General features: G+C 47.2%; 1 protein-coding gene across 3 annotated transcripts in view; it reads left to right on the top strand.

Annotated features, from left to right (window-relative positions):
- The window catches only part of LOC144773252 (ATP-binding cassette sub-family C member 5-like), a 2,136,031-nt gene that overhangs the window by 571,982 nt on the left and 1,544,208 nt on the right, over positions 1-19,841 (top strand). For all 3 annotated transcript variants that reach the window (XM_078658154.1, XM_078658153.1, XM_078658155.1), the window contains exon 6: positions 13,947-14,120. In XM_078658154.1, the coding sequence (XP_078514280.1) occupies positions 13,947-14,120 (174 nt within the window). The remainder of the gene's footprint in view (positions 1-13,946; positions 14,121-19,841) is intronic.

Raw genomic sequence — 19,841 nt, 5'->3', positions numbered from 1 at the left:
TTTGGATGGATGGCAGGATATGGCTCTCACATACACAACGTATTTTTTGTACAGGGCAAAACTGTGGCAGACCTGGTGCACATGAATTTCCCCTCCACAACAAAACTTACGAATGTTCAAAGCAGAAGCTTGGGTTGGGGCTTAAGATATACCACACTCGCTAATAAATGTAAACAGGGGTGCACTCACAGGAAGGGCACGGCGCTCGATAAATGCAGCTCCACTAAAGAAATAAGTAATTCTGAACAATATTTAAGGCACATGCCATCCGGGGTGAATCCTCGCAAAGAGGGGGCGGGGCGGAGCGGCGGTCGTAAAGCACAACCACCTCTAATGAGACAACCACACATTACAAATACTTTCACAATGCAGGATAAGGACACCCTTTCTTGCACACATTCTACAACCTTCATTTAGGTCGTAGATGACTAGGAATAAACAAACAGTTGCAGTTGTGCATTTTTGCTGCAGCGTTGCACCTATTTGTTCCCTCTGCAGAGGATGATTCTTGTGTCTTTATACCCAGCCCGCCCCTGTCTACCAAGGGCTTACCCATGCGTGCTTTCCATCAGAGTGTTTGCTCTGGGGGCTGTAGTTAAAGTAGGCGCTGTTAGTCTCTCTACCTACCCCTATTGTAATCGGCGTGTTCGTATGCCCCCTGCCCCCCACTATTCCCCCTGTATGCTGCATGCTGTAAAGAATCCTACACAACGAGCACACAGGTGCAAATTCGAACAGGACACACAGTTATATCAATGCAAGGCGATTTTGGGCACATCAATATATTGTGAGTGGAAGATCTGGGGCATATTTGGCTCCCACCCCTTTCATGTGCTCGACACAATAGCACTGTCCCTCCATCGGCACCCCACTCGCACTCCCCCTGCTCCTGTGCTGGGTTTCCCTCCCTGATGAACCTACAAATTAAATCCACTACTCTCAACACACTTCCTCATCAATGAACCGGGCAAAGTCAATCCAATCCGCTGGTTTCTAGCTTCGAGTCGAAAGGTACATTCAACAAAGTTTCCAGGCTACTTACAAGACAAACAACGTAAACTTCTAGGCATACATTGGAAATCTGGAGCAATTTACCAGCTTCATTTACTCTGTGACAATAAACTGTTCTTAAATTCTGAACAGCTAAAAACGGCAATGCGAGCACCCAGTAAGTTAACCGACCTTGAGTGTTATGTACGCCACCAGGCCTTTACACGACATCATGACAGGGCCTCATCGATCACACTCCACTCGAGTCACAGGTGACAAAACCGTGCCCCATAATTAGGAGGTTGTTGTCGAAGTTTTGCACTCGCTTATCTTTCTCTTTGCCACTTTAGTGTTTCTCGTTGTCTCCGACTTACCTGAGGCCTGCAGCTTCGGTGATTGGCATGGGCGGGCTTCAGAAGACCAAGGCCAGCAATTTGTTGAATTATGGTTTTGCCGTCTTTGTGCATGGGACAATCCGGCCGCCTCACGTGAAGTCACTGCGCATGACAATACTGGCCCGGCCCTGGCCCCACCACCCTGAGGCTGAAAACCACTCAGCTGCATGCCGTGCAAAATTGCATCAAGTACACAACCATTTAATTAATGAGGCGCTGCGGCGGGCGTTACTTTGAAAGTACATTTCAGACGAACCCTGCTGTCAGTGAATCAATGTATTGCCAAGGGGGCCCCTAGAGCTCTGAGGCCCCCCGCAATGCGGGGGCCTCTGTTACGCCCCTGTGCGCCCGGTCTCTCATCCTGCGTCTAGGGGAACTCATTACGATCCTTCCGATCCTCGTCGTGGCGGCCCCTGGGGTTTGGCGGCCCTGAGCAGGTGCACACTTTGCACATGCCTAGGGCCGGCCCTGGTGGCAGTCGCTTCTCCAACCATAATGTGAACCTAAAATTCAAAATTCTGAATAAAGTTGAGTGACACATAATCACTAATATTAACAAACATTGTCCGCAGGCCCCTGTACTTAACTGTTGGCTGTGTGGAGCAGCAAAGAAAGAGGAGGAGACAACATGGATATAGTACTACGAAGGGAGATATACGCCCTAATTGGATGATCGTTTGTGAACTTTTCTCCCAAGTGTTCATGGCATTTGTAGTTTTTATAATGTTATAACATGACTGCTGTGAATAAAAAGTGAAGATAGTTAAGCATACTCCTCTCCTCCGTTCCTGACAAAGAATTTGTGTGTTCCATTTGTCTTTTAATAATGATTTGATCCTGAGTGTTTGTTTGAATTGTGTTTCTTTTATGGCGTTTTGCCAAATAAATAATTTTCTGACTCTGACAAAATGTGTTTTTCCCAAAAAGAAAAAAAGCTCCAAAATGGCCATCATCATGTGACAGTGGTAGCCATTTTTTCATTTGTAATTCATCTTTCCAATTTGCTGACCAATTAAGAACAGTCAAATACCGATTAAAAATAAGTGTGTAGAAGTGCCAGTGAAAAGAAGCACAAAGCTAAGAATGAGAATGTCTGATTCTGTCTCTGTGAAGTTGTTCTTGCCCTTCATTAACCTTAGTACGTGTCTGCCCAGTCTCGAGTCAGGCAACTTGCAATCAATGTTTGTAACAGATGAAGTGAGCCATGGCTTCCTCTCTTACAGCATGCATACTCCAGTCATGGTCATACTTGTTATGACTTCCCATTTTATGCATTCCCCAACTTAGTGGAGCTTTACTTATTAGCTATCGATGGTACAATTTGAGGTTCAAACACTTTTTACACACATAGGGGCATATTTATAACTTGTGACGCGCAGGGCAGCGCAGCAAGTCACCTGATAGCACTGCCCTGCATCAGAGGGAAAGAGCTGGAATGCGCTGTATTATCCAATACACCTCATTCCTGTCCTTTTCCCTTGCACTGGCACCATTTTGACAGCCTAACGCCAACGCAGGCAACCTTGCACCCTTGGGCAGAGTAATGAGATCACACGTATCGTAAAAGTTGAGTACTACACAAATAGTTTCACTTTAGGTAGCCTCATGTTATTTTGTTAATTTCAGGAATATTTTGGACATGTCTGTGTAAACAAATAGTAAATAGATAAATGTTGAGGGCAGTCAGGAGTTATCATTGACCTCTCCATATCCATGCAAGACCAGGTGCTATCCACATGTGGTAAATGTTTTGGGCTGTTTAAATTGCTTAAAAAACTATTTGGATGGATCCTGATCGGCTGGCATCGTACAGTAATCTAGGCCTTGATTGTTAGCCTTCTGGACTACAGCAATGCCATGTATGTGGGAATGGCAAATTATCTGTTCACGCTTCTCCAGACAATTCAAAATGCCGCTGCAAAACTTATCTGCAATAAGGATAGATATTGCTGCCCCACTTCCTGCCTAAAAGCTCTTCTCTGGTTTCCTACACTCAAAAGAGCTAAGTTTCTTGGCCCATTTCTTATCTGGCAGAAGGTTGAATTTTGTCAACCCTCGAGAAATTTATGATCTTGCCCTGTTCAAAGCAAAAAGGATCAGGAAGGCCAGAGCAGGTGGTCACTTGTTTACCCATCTGGCAGCTTATTACTGGAATGCTCTCCCTTTAGATCTGATTCTCACCAGTGATTACCTGGTGTTCAGGAAAAAACTGAAAACGTCTCTTCCCTGACTGATGCATTTGCTTCCTTCATCCCCAGCTGCAACCCTGTCAACCGTAACATTTTGCAGTCTCAGCGCCATGATATCCCTTTGGCGATGATTGTTAGCGCTTTACAAATACCCCTTTATATTAATTGTTCCATGATCTGGGAGTCACAGGGGCGTCATGTAAAATATGTCTACCGCCCCTATTGTATTAAAGACACCTAGGGACTTCTCTCGAGCTTTCTCACTCTGTGGAAAGTTTAAAGGATGTTAAGAAGATTGACCAACGTAATAAAATCCCCTGGCTCTTGAATATGAAGTCAGCACTATACTCGATATGGGTGCACGATTTGTGGGATCATCCATCCTCTACTGTTTTTCATCTAAGGTCCTCCTGAAAAAGCAATATTGTACATTGGTGGTGGCTGAGGATTCTCGGAGAGCAGCTAACCTCAAACTGGCTAGTGACTTTATTGATAGGAAGCCAACACGTGGGTTTGAGTTGTTTTGGGATCTTGTGTCTGTTCTATTGCACAGAAAATTATATTTCCAGTTTCAAATAGGCACCCTACCCCTCAGAGTGTTCACTTCTGGATGGGTTGGCAGAGTAGACACTTGTTGCCCTAGTTGTAACTTCCCTGAAGAGAGTACTCCTCATGTCTTGTTTGAGTGCCCCGCACCAGGCTTGCACCAGTATGCAGGCTACTACGAGTGCTTATCTATCAGGATGCCCCTCACTTTCTTAGATCGGATTCCCACCCAGTAATAGCCAAATCTAAATGAGACAGTTAGTTGTAGATTCCTTACCTTAGAATTTCCCTCAGGGGTCAGTCTGGATTCGGAGATATTTCTGTAGCAATACCCCTGCACGTCGGTAGGTGGCGTCAGTCGACTCCGCGCCAGTCGTCGTGGTCACCGGGATGATGTTGTGGTGCCTACTTAGACACCGCCTCTGTGTGCTAACACCAGTTCTTTCTTTTTCCATGCCAGTCTAGCGCAGATTCGGAGAGAGCTGCCCCTTAGCCACTTTTTGGATTGCCTTTTTGCGACTTTTGTCGGCATCTTTTTTCGAGTCTTTGACTCCTGGTGCACAGGAGATGTCCCAACGGTGGATCGGTTTCAAGCCCTGCAGGTCCTGTCACAAGATGATCTTGGTGACGAACCAGCACCTCGTGTGTTTTTGGTGTCTGGAGCGCGACCACGACCCGAAGTTGTGCTCCGACTGCCGGGCCTTGCACCCGAAGACTTTGCGGGCGTGTCCCGAAAGTTATTGGAGGCCCAGCGGTCAGCTCCGCGTCGTTCCAATTCTCGTTCCAGAGGAAGGTCTCAAGACCGTTCGCGGAGCCCCCACTCCTCATCTCACTCGAAGTAGTCAAGGTCATCGGGTAAGTCCAAACGCAAGAAAAAGGTGAAGAAGCAAAAGCGCTCTTCGCCTTCTCCCCGTCTGATTCAGAGCTTCATCGCTCAAATGCTCTGTCTCCTGTGCCTGCTTCAGGGACGACTCCGCGCCTCCCACCCTTTCCGAGAGCCGGAGCATCCCCTTCCCAAAGTAGACAATTCTGTGAGACCTTACACCTCGTCTTTTGTTAGCCCAACTCCGCCAGCACACCTTCAGGCACCGCAGAGCGGGTTGGGGATCCTGGGCCTTCGATGCCGGCGGCTCCAGCCCCAGCAGACCCAGCGGATCCAAGCCTGGAACCGGATTGGCACCAGTTGATCTTACTTGGCCTTACCCGGCGGCGTTCCAGACCGTGCCCATGGCTGACGCTGTCCCCATCCTCATTCCCAAGTTGGACCCGGAGCCGGACCGCCGTCGGAACCAATGCCAATGGGTACTTTTGTTCCCTTGTTCATCCCTGGTGTTCCCTACCAACCAGAGGATGGTGATGAGGACTAGGAGGGGTCGCTGGACCCTTTAACTGACCAGCTGGAAGAACCAGACTGGCGAGAGGACCTGGGTGATGCCAGAGGTTTGGACTCTTCTTCAGACACTGGCTTTCTTTCTCCCCCTACTGTGGCTACAGAGGAGGAAGCGTCCTATGTTGTGGTGGTGAGAAGGGCGGCGAGGTCTCGGTCCTTGAGCTCCTTTTGGTGACCATCAGGACTAACCTTCTGATAGATGTGCTTCAACCTGTGGCTTCCTCTTCTGTACCCCTGTTGCCGTTCAAGGAGGCTCTCACTGATGCCTTCCTGGGCACTTGGTCCAAGCCCAGCACAGGGGCTCCTGGGGAGAGGAGAATTTCCCGCCGCCTCCGCCCTGCCCCGGGCAACCTAGAGTTCTTGACACCCTTTTCCTGAGAACGTGGTTGTCCAAGCCTCTTCTTCTAATGGTGCATTCCATCTGCCCCTTCAGATAGTGAATCCAAGAAGCTGGATCATCTTGGGAAGCGTATGTTCTCTTCCTCCAGCTTGGCACTGCGGTCGGTGAATACGGTGTGCCTCTTGGGCCGCTACTCCCATACCATCTGGTATACAGTTCTGCAGGTGCTGCCTCATTGCCCGGAGGAGGCCCAGACCGTCCTCTCCCATACAGTGGCAGATGGGAGAGACACAGCCAAATTCGCCATTAGATGTGGACTGGACACCACTGACTCACTGGGCAGAACAATTGCCACGTTGGTAGCCCTAAGGCGCTACGCCTGGTTGAGGACACCTGGCTTTTCGGAGCATGACCATTAACTTTGATGGACATGCCCTTTGATGGCAGTCGCCTTTTTGGCGACAAAGCAGACTCTGTGCTGGAGCGCTTTAAAGATTCTAGAGCTACACCCAGATCTTTGGGCCTCACTGCGCCTTCTAGTCCACTGTAGTCTGCTTTTTGTCCCTTTCGTGGCTACAGAAGGGGCACACAACCTCATCCGGCCCAGCCTAGCCACTGGTTCATGCAAGCAGCCCAGCCTCTGCATGGCCATGGACGTGGGACCCAGTGACCTCGCGGGTCTGGGAGCCAGCGGGTGGGCCAGTCCACCCTTTCCCCCCTACCAATGCCCCTCTGGTGTTCACAAAGGTAATGGTCATGGTCTCTGCTCATCTGCGCAGATCAGGGGTTCCAGTATTCCCCTATCTTGATGACTGGCTGTTGAAGGCGGGCTTGCCCCAGGCTATCTTCTCCCACTTCCGCGCTACAGCGGACCTCCTTCACTCGCTGGGGTTCAATATAAACGTGCAGAAGTGACACCTGAATCCCTCTCAGATGCTCCCTTCTCATCTGAGCTGTTCTTGACACAGTGCAGTTTTGGGCCTATCCATCCGAGCAACGATTCCTGGATATTCGGGCTATGATACCGGTGTTTCAGCTTCTTTACCGTATTTCGGTGAGATTTACCCTAAGGCTGCTGGGCCTCATGTCCTCCTGCATCCTGCTGGTGGATTATGCCAGATGGCATATGCGGGCTCTGCAGTGGGACCTGAAATTCCTGTGGGCGCAACATCAGGGATATCTTTCTGACTACATTCCGATCTCAGAGGGAACTGCACAACAACTGCAGTGGTGGCTAACGAACCAAGCTTGGGTTTGAGGCAGATCCCTCTACCTTCCCCAACCAGATCTAACAATGTTGACAGATGCGTCACTCCTGCGATGTGGCAGCCGCCTGGGAGAGCGGAGATCAGAGGCATCTGGCCTCTGGCGGAGTCCGGGCTCCATATCAACCTGCTGGAGCTCTGGCATTCCTTCCCTCTCTCAAAGGGATAGTTGTTCCGGTGTTCACAGACAACACCACTGCCATGTGGTACTGCAACAAACAGGGCGGTGGGGTTGTCCACCCTTTGTTAGGAGGCTGGAACATCAGGGCATGACTCTGGTTGTTAAACACCTGGCGGGTTCTCTGAATGCCAGGGTGGACGAACTCAGACGTCAGAGCTTGGTTGATCACAAATGGCATCTTCACTCGGTGGGGAGAGCCTTGGTTAGATCTGTTCGCCACCGAAGCGATTGTGCAATGTCAGTAGTTTTGCGCGTTGGAGTATCCAAGGCGGCGCTCGCTCGGCTACGCTTTTTGTCAAGAGTGGAACTGTGGACCCCTTTACGTCTTTCCTCCTGTACCACTTCTGCCACAAGTTGCTCAAGAAGATCAAGCGCGACCAGTTATTCTTGTGGCTCTGGACTGGGCACAAAGAATCTGGTACCTCGAGCTCTGTGCATGGCCATCGATCCTCCGATCAGACTGCCCCTTCGGGAGGATCTTCTGTCACAGCAGCAGGGGATGGTTCTCCATCTGAACCTGTCCAGTCTCCACCTCCTTGCGAGGAGATTGAGCAGTGACAGTTGACAGCTTACGGCCTTCCGCTTGCTCGCTGCCCTGATTTTAAAAATTGTGTTTTTGCCTGGTATCAGTGGGAATTTGAGCGAAGGTTTAGTGGCTGCTTGGGGGGATATTTTTTAAAAACTGCACTTCGCTGCTTTTTTGTAGGGACGCCTGCAGTAATAGAATTTCAATCGCACTTTGTGTTTTAAATTGGTACCTGAGCTCAATCCCGAGTGCTCCTTCCCCTCGCTCCTGAGTGGGACTTCGGGGGGATAATACGCGAGACAGCGTCCATCTTGGATGCGACACGCGTTGCCAGCGGTCAGCGTTCTAGAGGACTCACGCTGCTCGCCGGCCTCAGACAAATCTATTTAACCGGGCCTGATTAGTAGAGCGGCGCTTCTCTGAAGGGTCGCTTGCTCGCTGCCCTGATTATAAAAATTGTGTTTTTGCTGTGTATTAGTGGGGATTTGGGGGGAGGTTTAGTGGCTGCTTGGGGGGATATTTTTTTAAAACTGCACCTCGCTGCTTTTTTGTAGGGACGCCTGCAGTAATAGAATTTCAATCGCACTTTGTGTTTTAAATTGGTACCTGAGCTCAATCCCGAGTGCTCCTTCCCCTCGCTCCTGAGTGGGACTTCGGGGGGATAATACGCGAGACAGTGGCCATCTTGGACACGTCACGCGTTGCCAGCGGTCAGCGTTCTAGATGAATCACGCTGCTCGCCAGCCTCAGCCACACCTTCTTAAGATTGGGCCTGCCCGGAAGCGCAGCGGACGAGCGCCAAAGGCGCGCCAAAGGCGCACCTAAGGCAAGCCTGTCTGCGCCCATCCGCGCTAAGTCAGCGCTCAGGGCCAGTCTCTCTGTCCGGATCGCCGATGATTTGGATGCTGTCAGTACCATCAACTTTACCAGTGAAGGGCTAAAACGTTTGAAACCACCACCCTGTCCTGCCCACAGTGTTTGGTCCACTGGGCCTTCCAAGAACTTTTCCTGTGCTGACTGTGGCTATAGATTTGTTTCTGAGCCCCAGGCAACGCCTACACCTGTTAATACTCCCAGGGCACAGGACATCAACGCCTGCCTTATTAATGCCAGATCGGTGAATAAGCACTATTGTGGATATTGCCGACCTGATCATCGATAATGGTCTGGACATTTTGTTTGTCACTGAGACATGGTTTGATGCCCACTCCAACCCCACAGTTGCTCTGGCCTCTCCTGCCGGTCTCAAAGTCCATCGGGTGGACCGCCAGGTGGGTAGAGGTGGTGGCCTCGCCATTTGGCTCAGGGACGACTGGGTCCTTTGTAGCGAACCATCCTCCCTTTTTGGGGATTGTGAGGTCCTTCACTTTAGTATACAATTTTCCCCCTATTTCACGCTTGGGGGGTCCCTGGTCTATCGACCACCCGGACCATCTAAGGGCTTTTTGGATTCATGTGGGGACGCTCTGGCTGAGCGTGCTTTGCTTTTCTCCAAATATGTGTTTCTCGGTGATGTTAATATCCACCTTGATCACGCAGAGGCGCCTGACTCCTTAATCCTTTTGGACGCTTTCCACTTGGTAAACCTCTCTCAAAGAGTCCTGTTTCCCACCCATCTTGGAGGTCACACCCTAGACATCATCCGGGCAAATTTCCCTTTACTGGTGAAAAGACCGAGGCCGGTTGCATAGTCCGACCATTTTCCTATTTTCTTTTCTTGGGCCATGAATAATCTTTTTCGACCGGTCCACTGCCATTGTCCCCCTGCCTGTGGGAGATTGGACCTAGTGATGCTTGGTGCGTTGCTGGCCGCCTCTCGCCCCTCCCTCATAGGGGACCTGAAGGATAATATAGTCCAGTTTGACAATTGGATTACTTGCGCACTTGTGTCCTGGTCTGCTCCCTGTAAGTCCAAATTTAGGAGAGAGTCCCCCTCTAAGCCTTGGTTTCCCCCCAAATTGGCTAGTCTGAAACATGAGTGCAAAACAGCTGAGAGAGCTTGGCGGGCCGGGGGCTATCGCCCAGTCGATAAAAACTCGCTCAGAGCTAAACAAAGACTCTATTACGCTGCCATTGGGGAGGCCAAAGGCCAGTATTTCGCTAAGCGCATTGATCAAGCCAAAAATAACTCTAAAGAGATCTTCTCTATTGTACAAAACTTTTTGGCTCCCAGCACACAGGCGGCTGCTACTCCGGTTTCTGATACCTGGTGTAACTCCCTAGCGTCTTTTTTTAAGGATAAAATAACTAGCATCCAAGAATCGCTATCCACCTTTCCGGGGAATCCCAATGCGGTGCTCTCTTCACCGGTAAGTAGGGCGGAGCCAGTCTCTACCTTCTCGGAATTTAGGCCAATTGATCTGGCCAGCTCACTCAGGATGGTGAAGGCCCTCAAGTCGGGCTCTCCAAAAGATCCCTGCGCTGCTAGGCTTCTATTGGATCTGGCTGACACTTTAAATACTGAAGTGAATTTTATGATCACTAAATCACTCTGCATGGCTTGTGTGCCTATGGCTTGGAAACATGCCTTGATCATTCCCTTAATGAAGAAACCTTCTCTGCACCCTTCATTGCCAGTAAACTATCGCCCTATTTTGTTGCTTCCTAGTCTGGCGAAAGTCTACGAAAAGTCTGTTACTTTCCAACTCACCAACTTTGTTGAGGATGAAAATAGGCTGCATCCGGCTCAGTCGGGCTTCCGTGCTGCTCATAGCACGGAATCAGAGCTGCTGGAGGTCACTGAGGCTATTAGGGCGTGTTTGGATGCCGGCGGGAGAGCAGCATTGGTTATGCTTGATCTCTTGGCAGCACTCGACACTGTCCCTCATTCCCTGCTTCTTAACCGGCTATCTGCCATTGGTATCTCTAGCAGTGCCCTGCAATGGATCGGCTCCTTTTTGGAGGGCCGGCAGCAGCAGGTCTGGCTCCCACCGTGTGCCTCTGCGGTCATGCCTGTGACTACTGGCGTACCGCAGGGTTCTTCACTTAGCCCCCTTTTGTTTAACATCTATGTGACTCAGCTGGTGGCTCTGGCGGAGTCACTGGGGGCTAAGGTTATGGCATACGCTGATGATATACAGCTGCTGTTTACTTGGCCCAAGGGGGAGGTCGCCGTAGAGATGGTCCAACACTGCCTATCTTCAGTTTTTCACTGGTTGGCCATGGCCCAGCTGAAATGTAATGAGGGTAAGTCCGAGGTTCTGCTGTTTGGCTCCTTTCCCTCTGATTTCAGAGATAGGTTGTGGCCTCCAGGCTTCCCACGTCCCTCTGAAATTACTGGAGCCGTTAAAAATCTTGGCGACTGGTTTGACGAAAATTTGAACTTTATAACGCATGTGAAGAAACTATCCGGAACCTGCTTTGGCTTGCTTAAGAGTCTGAGGAAGCTTCTCCCTTTCTTGCCTAGCACTTCCAGAGAGACAGTGGTCCGTGCGTTAATTCTATCTCGTCTGGACTACGCCAATGCCCTTTTGGTCGGTGGTCCGGGGTCTCTGGTAAAAAAATTACAAGTTGTCCAAAATTCTGCAGTTAGACTTCTCGTGGGCCTGTCTCCCAGGGACAGTGTTGGGCCACATCTGCGCGCCCTGCACTGGCTTCCAGTGGAATCGCGCTTGAAATTTAAAATGCTGACCATAGCGCATCGGGCCCTGTATGGCACAGGACCCATTTACCTGCAGAAGAGATTTTCCTTCTACGTGCCAAGGAGACAGCTTCGGTCCTCTGCTCTACTGCTGATGCAGACCCCGAAGTTTAAACGCCAGCGTCTGGGAGGCAATTCCTTTGTGCGCAGGGCTGGTCTGGCCTGGAACCTGTTGCCTTTAGTCTTAAGGAGTATTCAAGATCCACTGTTGTTTAGGAAGAAACTTAAAACTCTTCTTTTTTAATCAGTTGTGCGGGTATTTCTCTATTTTGGAAGCTAGCGCCAGGACACTCCCAAGTAGCCGTGCGCTCTACAAATTAAATATAACATGACATAACATAACATGTCATCTTAGCAGCCTGGCGTCCTTCCACTAAATCGGTATATGCCTGTAGATGGACCAAGTTTGTAGCATGGTGCACAGCAAAGACTGTGCATCCTCTTTCTGCCCCTCTATCAGAGGTCCTTTTGTATATACTTTCTTTGGCCCAGCAGGGCTCTTCTCTGGGCACTCTCAAAGGTTATCTTGCTGCTATCTCTGCTTTCCTTCGGCTGCCAGATCAGCCGTTTTTATTCAAGACTCCCATTGTTAAAAGGTTCTTTAAGGGCATTTCTCATCGGTTTCCACCATCTCCTTTCATAATGCCCCAGTGGGACTTGAATCTTGTTCTCACATACCTTATGCATGCTCCCTTCGAGCCTCTTCATAACTGTCCTCTCAGGCTACTCACTCTCAAAACTGCCTTCCTTGTGGCCATCACCTCTGCTCGCAGGGTGAGTGAGCTTCAAGCTCTGTCTTCCAAGCCCCTTTTCTTCTCTGAGCATCTAGACAAAGTAGTGCTTAGAACGAAGTGGTGCTTAGAACGAGGCCTTTGTTTCTTTCTAAAGTAGTTACACCATTTCATGTAGGACAATCTATCACTTTGCCCACCTTTTTCCCATCTCCGCACCCTTCCAAAGAGGGGGAGAAACTCCGTCGTCATGACCCTAAATGTGCGCTGTCCTTCTACCTTGAACGCACAAAAGATTTCTGGGTGGATGAGCAACTCTTTATTGGATATGTAGGTGCCAAGTAAGGCCGGGCTGTTCGAAAATATACCATCTCTCGGTGGGTTGAACTTTGCTTAAAGATCTGCTATGCTTTAGCAAAGAAGGAGCCTCCAGCGAGGATGCATGCTCACTCTACTAGGGCTACGGCAGCAACCGCTGTGTAACACGTGTAGTCCCACTGCTTGATATTGCCAGTCGACAACGTGGGCATCCTTGCACACGTTTGCCAGACATTTCTGCCTGGACAGCCAAGTCCGGAGGGACGGCTATTTTGCAAGTTCTGTCCTCCAGTACTTTCTCATCTGATCTTGGTTTGCAGACCCTCCCCCGGGGATGGTATTGCTATTTTGCGAGTTCGGTCCTCCAGTACTTTCTCATCTGATCTTGGTTTGCAGACCCTCCCTTGGGGATGGTATTGCTGGAGTATCTATTCTAAGGTGAGGAATCTACAACTAACTGTCGCTTTCAGATGTACAAGTTACTTATCTTCAGTAAGGATGTATCTGTAAGAGACATGTGTTAGTTGTAGATTACTTACCGCCCCACCCATCCTCCCCGCTCTGTGAACTGATTTCTAAGAAGAGGTACTCCCTTACAGGGCCCTAGTTGTGGCTCACCAGTGGTCAGTGTCTTTCATGGCTCTCCGCTTCTGGCGTGGAAACCTGTCAGAACTGACATCAGCATGCAGGGGCGGCATCTAAGTAGGCACTGCATCGACAACCCAGCGAGCACGACGCCAACGATGGGCGCGGAGTCGACCAATGCCACCTACCAACGTGCAGGGTTACTGCTAAAGAAAAATCTACGGATCCAGACAGACGCCTGGGGGAAATTGTAGGGTAAGGAATCTGCAACTAACATATGTCTCTTACAGATACATCATTACCGAAGGTAAGTAACTTGTTGTTCCATCTCTAAATTCTGGGTGCCATGCGGATGCTCGGTAGCAAAACTCTCTGCCGCCCTATTACCTGACTCTGTTTAAATGTATCCTCAGGCTACATGTGTTCTATTGTTTTGATAATTGCCTGATTTGATGGTACTCTTTTTTATCATTGGAAGTTGTATATATTTTATTCTTTTTAAATAGTTAATGAATTTAACCACGAATCATTGTGCATTTTTCTACATTTGTCACATTGTATCTACTTTTGATCTCTCAACTTGTTTTATTGGAGAATCTGTTAAGTATGTTTTACTTATTATATGTATTTCAATATGTTTATACTTTTATGGCCCTGTTGGCCGAAATAAAGTGATTTGAACTGAACTATAAATAAATAAATAAATGCTTATTAGTCAATCACAGAGATTCCTGCCACTCGTTGAGACGTGTGGTGAGCTGTGTTAATTCTTTTCTGTCTAAAATTTTTTGTCTGTTATACCATTTCCAACATAAATCAACTTTTCTCATTATTTTGTTTTGTCTTTCAGCTTATTAACATGTTTTCAAATGATGGTCAGCGCCTCTTTGAAGTGGCTGCAATTGGCTGTATTTTGGCAGCAGGTCCATTTGTTACAGCTCTGGGAATCATTTACACAGGCCTGTTTCTAGGTCCTACCGCTCTCTTGGGCTCTGGCATATTTTTCTTATTTTACCCGTTTCTGGTAGGTTAAATGTCACTGCATTTTTTTCATGATATTTCTCAAAGTGCTTGAACTGTTTATACAAAAAGATCAGTCGTATTCAGTTATGAACTAAACATCTAGGTCAAGGCTGTGACTAGGCACTAGTTAAAATAAAAAGACTTAAGTTAACAAGCGGCTAAGTTCAAAGTTGGAGCTCTGTCATTTAGAGGATATTGCGAAAAACATACAAAATTGATCCAAGTTTTTTCATTTGTCTCCAAAACACGAGCTAGAATGATCAAAATCGAGGACTGTTGTAAGAGGTTCATATGTGGGATAAAATATCTCCTTCTGTGCATTATAAGGATATTGCAAGTGACCAAAGAGTTCAATGACCATATGGAGGCATGAAGCCATAGACTGAGTGCCTTTATGGGTCACGGAACTGCGAGGTGACTTGTAATATCCTTACAACGTATTGTAAGGGGATATTTTATCCCATTTAATTGGTGGACTTTATACCTTCCTTCAGAAAACACATCAATTGGAAAACAAGTGGCCCTAAGTTATGTGTCACACCTACTTCTGGTCATGATTTTTACGACCGCTTCACTTTGCATGTTAGGGTTTTGTTAGGCTGCCTCTAGCATAACCCATTATTTTAATGGGTGGAAGGTAGAAGAGCAGACAAAAAAGGCTTATTTAGCCTGCAGCTGTAGGATAAATGAGTTTTGTTTCTTAGGTGAACCAGTTCGCGCATTCCTGCAGGCTACCTTAGACATTCTGCATTCCTTCTCAGAGGCAATGAGGGAAGTTGGAATGCGGCCCTAAGCACTTTCTCAGTTAAGTGACCGTTCATTTTAAAAACTGATGCCACACATTTGCTTCCAGTTGGCAATCACCTTATTAGACCAGCTCCTACTGTCCTCAGTTTATTCCAGCCTGCCCATGATGTATAATGTCCCACATATATCTATGCATGCATGTTGTTGTAAGGAGGCACAATGCCCGTTACCCTGCCCAAATCCTAACGTAACACAAAATGAAGTGAAATGTGGAACATATACGACCGACCAAAATAACACTAGAATGACGAGAATCTGTCATGGATATATATAAAGTCCACATTTGTAAAGCGCACAATCACCCGTAAGGGTCTCTAGGCGCTGGGGGGCCGTCGGGAAGATTAAGCGAGCTATTGCCCAGAGTCACATGGTGCTGGGCTAACCTGCCGCCGGAGCCGGGGATCGAACCGTGGTCCCCAGATTCCAGCGTCAGTCGCCCTAGCCGCGGCGCTACACCTCTCCCTTTATGTGGCCCGGAGCAAGTGATCAAATTGCAAAACATGTGTTGCCCTGATCTTTAAATAAAACGCATTGAATTGAATTTGGAACTCTGTGCCCTCAAAATATATTCCTGTCACAAACACTGGCTCAAACGCCCCCACCCCCCCTCTTAGGCCACGACCAGCTAAATCATTCTCCCCCTTAGTCCAGTCTGCTAGTAAATCACAGAACGGGCAGGCGAAATCTTCCCCGTCGTCTCTTTGTTACTATCTCTCTCTGGGTCAGTAGGTGTGTGCCATGCATTCGGTATGGGTAGTGGCTGTCCTTGACATTAGATCTGGGAGGGCTGGGATCCCTCTGATCTCAAGGAAAATATGTACAAAGGATCATAAGGTAATAACGACTTTTAATATGCGCTCAGCTTAGGGCAACAATGCATGAACAAAAATAAGCGCATAAAACAACACATATTGAGAATAGCGAAAGTGCAATGTTTAAATTCAAAAGGCTGAATTATTTTGCACCAGCATAGCAGATACAGAACAACAGTTTCAGAAATAGTAACTTCTTCGTACATACATTGTCATTAACAAGACAGAATGTTCAACATAAAATACAGTTGCAATCATTCACCAACACCACCACATCAAGAATATCAAAAACATTGCGAATGTGACATCTCAATACTGCAATGGCAAGAGAGAGAGAGGGAGAAAGAGAGAGAGAAAGAATAAAAACTGACAGAAAAAATTGTGAATTTCTCAAAAAAACCTTAGCCCACTCCTAGCCCAGGGTGCCCGATGACGAGGGGAAGCTCTGCATGGTGCACAGCACTAATAAGTGAGCCCGATAGTCTTACAGTTTCGGCCGAGGTATAAAGATAGCAACAATTTACGCAGAGAACAAGGGGCAATTCAACAACTGCAGGCCCCCTTTGGCCAAGCACAAGCTACACCTTACTCTCCAAAAAGAACACATTTTTCCCTAACGTCCAAATTGCACCCTATATCACACCCAGGGGTCAAGTATACTGGCTGTGCCACGCCCAATGATCCAAGCGAATAGCAACTCTCACTTGTTTCAGATACTATCAATGTGAAAAAACTGATAGCACTAAGAAAACTCCTTTAGAATAAAAAGTAAGATTGAGATGCTGCCCGATATCACACCCAGAGCCTATGCTTACGTTCTGTATCTCACTCAGTGTCCCAAGCAGCCTCTTTATCACACCTAGAGACAAGCATACCCTCTGTGTCATGCCCAGTGGTCCAAACAACAAACAATCCTCACCTTTCCTGGTTTGCTGTGCGCCAAATGCTGGGACTATGGATCAGATTAAGTCTCTCACCCACTGACGGCGGCTTCAGGACGGACCTCTGCCCCGATTCAAAAGAATGTTCAATCAATTGTGGCATCTGCTCATCAATCTTGTTGCGTATATGTGAATCCATATGGGTGAGGTCCTTTTCCTTCGGCTGCAGTCCAGCTCGAAGAACCAATCTCTCCTATCTGGCTCGCCAAAATGCTGCTTGAATATAAATTTACCTTTTGAAAAAATGAAAGACAAGAGGCTTTTTGCAAAGCAGGAACAGTTGTTCAATTAAATGCAGCGGCCTGGAAATCAGGCAATAGAGTTGGGGGTCTGAAGACTGTCTCAAAGCACGTTAGTTTCGGCTGTCATTTTATACTTTACATGAACCATCATAAAACGATGCATGGAAACCTTTCGTGACAGAAGTTTGGGCCTAGTAAAAGGGCCATAAATTGGGGGTTTGATAAGAAGCGCAGGTGGGCCTCATTCGTGTGTGGACATACTGCAGGGCCAGTGGCTACGTGTCCAGATGAGTGAGTGATCACTGTGTTTAATAATCATGAATGGCTTAAGATTGGCTTCTGATTGGCTGTGTGTTCCTAACTTTGTGTGGCATCTGACTTTATGGTGTTTTTGATAATGCTTGCCCCTCTGGCCAAACCTGTTTTATTGGGGCCAGTCTCCTGAGACCTTTGTGGTGTCGCTGCCTATCTGTGGGATCGATCTGGGTATTCCTGTTTGCGCGTTCTGTCTAAGGGTTACATCTCACCCCACCTGTGATCTGTCAATCAGTTGCTTCAGGCCTAGGTTGCAGGGACTGCCTAACCACGTACTACTGACTCGGGTTGAGGAGGCGGTCACATCAGGTAAATTCAACAACGGAGAAGTGAGTTTGTTTTTATATGTACATATATCATGGTTTACATCAACATCGAATTGTCCAATATTAACATTGTGATGTCTTAAATCAAAAAAATCAGATATTTCATACCAGCCATTTGGCTATTGGCCCAGTAGTTGAAGTCACCAATTATTAATACGTTTGCATAATCTGTTTCCAGTGTGCAAGATCCTTCTGAGAATAGCTGCAGGAAGTATACCATATAGCCAGGAGGATGATACATTAATATTCATGTCTCAGAATCTTTAGGTAATTTTATTTGAAATAGAAGTAAATCCATAAATTTAGTTTGGGCAATTTCAATGTTTGAAAATGGTCGTGAATGATCACTGCAACTCGTCCACCTTTCATAGGTACTATTATGTTACACTTTAGCAGATAATAGTTATCAGGAATAGCTGCTAGTAAGTCTGGCACCAGACTTTCCACCTTATTTTTAATCAGGGATCAAATGTTAACGTAGGCTATTTTGATACAATCTTCAGTGCGGGTGCGTACTTCTGGTATAATGGAGCGTTTTAGCTCAGGTTCAGAGTTGTCATTTTATTAGTTATGATATCCTGTGTCACAATACCATGTCCTTCAAAGCACTGAAGGGCCTCCAAAATTAAACCCTGATGTGTATGACACAAACTCAGCAGTTCCTCCGTGGTGTACTTAAAAGATTGGACATAATGCTGACCTGTGAGTTCATCAGGCGTGGACTGGCGAAGACAAGCCTGCCCTTGGCGCACCAGTGGGGTATCCACTGCTTGCGGGTGCACTGTCAACCAACGTTTGTAGTCCCCATGCTGCCAGCCCATGAGCGGCTAGACCGCTGACCCAGATTGAAAGACCAACCCAGAAGTGAGGATCGCAACTAGTGATTCACACACAAGGTAAAACAAAGGGCTTTCTGTTGTAAAGATGCACTGGACTCAATTTAAAGTAATTCCTTCATTTGGCTGAGGAGCACCGAAGGATACGACGAGCCTACAAGTGTCCTTCTTCCAACTGCCCTGAGAAACAGCTGCTGTCAAACCCAAACATTCCAGGAATGCTTGCGAAACAAGCATACTTGGCAACTAAGTTACACAACACTTTCCCCTCCTTAACCATAAGCTAAAAAAAACATATACAAGGGAGGCAAGAGAGAAAAGAAGAAAAAGAGAAGAAAAAAAACGTAAGGCAGGGAAAAGGACCTAATGTTTACAATACATTTTCTGAGGAATATAGTGCATACAATAATTTGACTGTAAAAAAAACACATTTACAAATTGTTAACAATATAGTCCTTCAACCAACCAGGAGCCTTCTTCTCCCTAAGTAATCTTTGTTTTAAGCTTTGGTCAGCAGAAGGAACCACTCCAATATCCACCTCATTGGAAGACTGAGGGCGAACACCTTCCTCCCCCTCTAACGCAGGTGTCCCAACATTGCACAGGGGGATGAGTTCTCCAAAGAATGTGGAGAATTACCTTCTGAAATTAAACCAGATTCACTGACTGCACAATCATCCATCCACTCAAAACTACTACTAGTACCGTCAACATCCTTCTCACTCCCATGCTTCTCCTTGGCCACTCTTTTAAGATTCCAAACTTCTCCATTCCTAAGTCTGACACAATTCTGCAAAAAATTAACACTACTTCTTCTGAATAAAAAAAATGCTTTACCCCTTGCCAATGAATTCCTGTTTTTTAACACAGACCCAGTCACCAACCTCAGTATTAGAAGGTTTCACGCCATGTTTAACATCAACATATATTTTGCTACTGTCACGTATACGTTCCTTTCAGTTCCTTACATCATCCTTAGACCATTGTTCCACACCAGAAGTACCCATCCAACCAGGATTAAATTTGGACCTTGGTTTGCGTCCGCGCATTATAACAACGGTGGGGTACCCAGTAGACTCAGAACTCGTTACTCGGTAAGCCCAGACCATCTTGCCAACTTGTTTGATCCAATCTCCACACCCACGTATGGCCAATTGGATGATACCCTGCAAAATACGATTAAACCTTTCCACCATTCCATTCCCGCTTGGGTTGTACAAGGACGTGGTTTTATACTTGTGGCTAATCTCTCAAAATAAGTTCTAGTCTTATTGGACATAAATTGGACTCCGTTATCATTTACGAGAGATGCAGGAATACCTTCAGATGTGAAAACCTCACCTAAAAACTCAAAAACAGTGTCGGTATCAGACCTGTCTACAACCTTAACGATGGGCCAGCAAGAGAACAAATCAATGAGTACGATCACATACCTCTGTGAAC

Source organism: Lissotriton helveticus, chromosome 8 (assembly GCF_964261635.1).
Source record: "Lissotriton helveticus chromosome 8, aLisHel1.1, whole genome shotgun sequence".
NCBI classification, from domain to species: Eukaryota; Metazoa; Chordata; class Amphibia; order Caudata; family Salamandridae; genus Lissotriton; species Lissotriton helveticus.
Note: the sequence above shows the minus strand (reverse complement) of the source record. Positions and strands in the feature narration are given on the sequence as shown.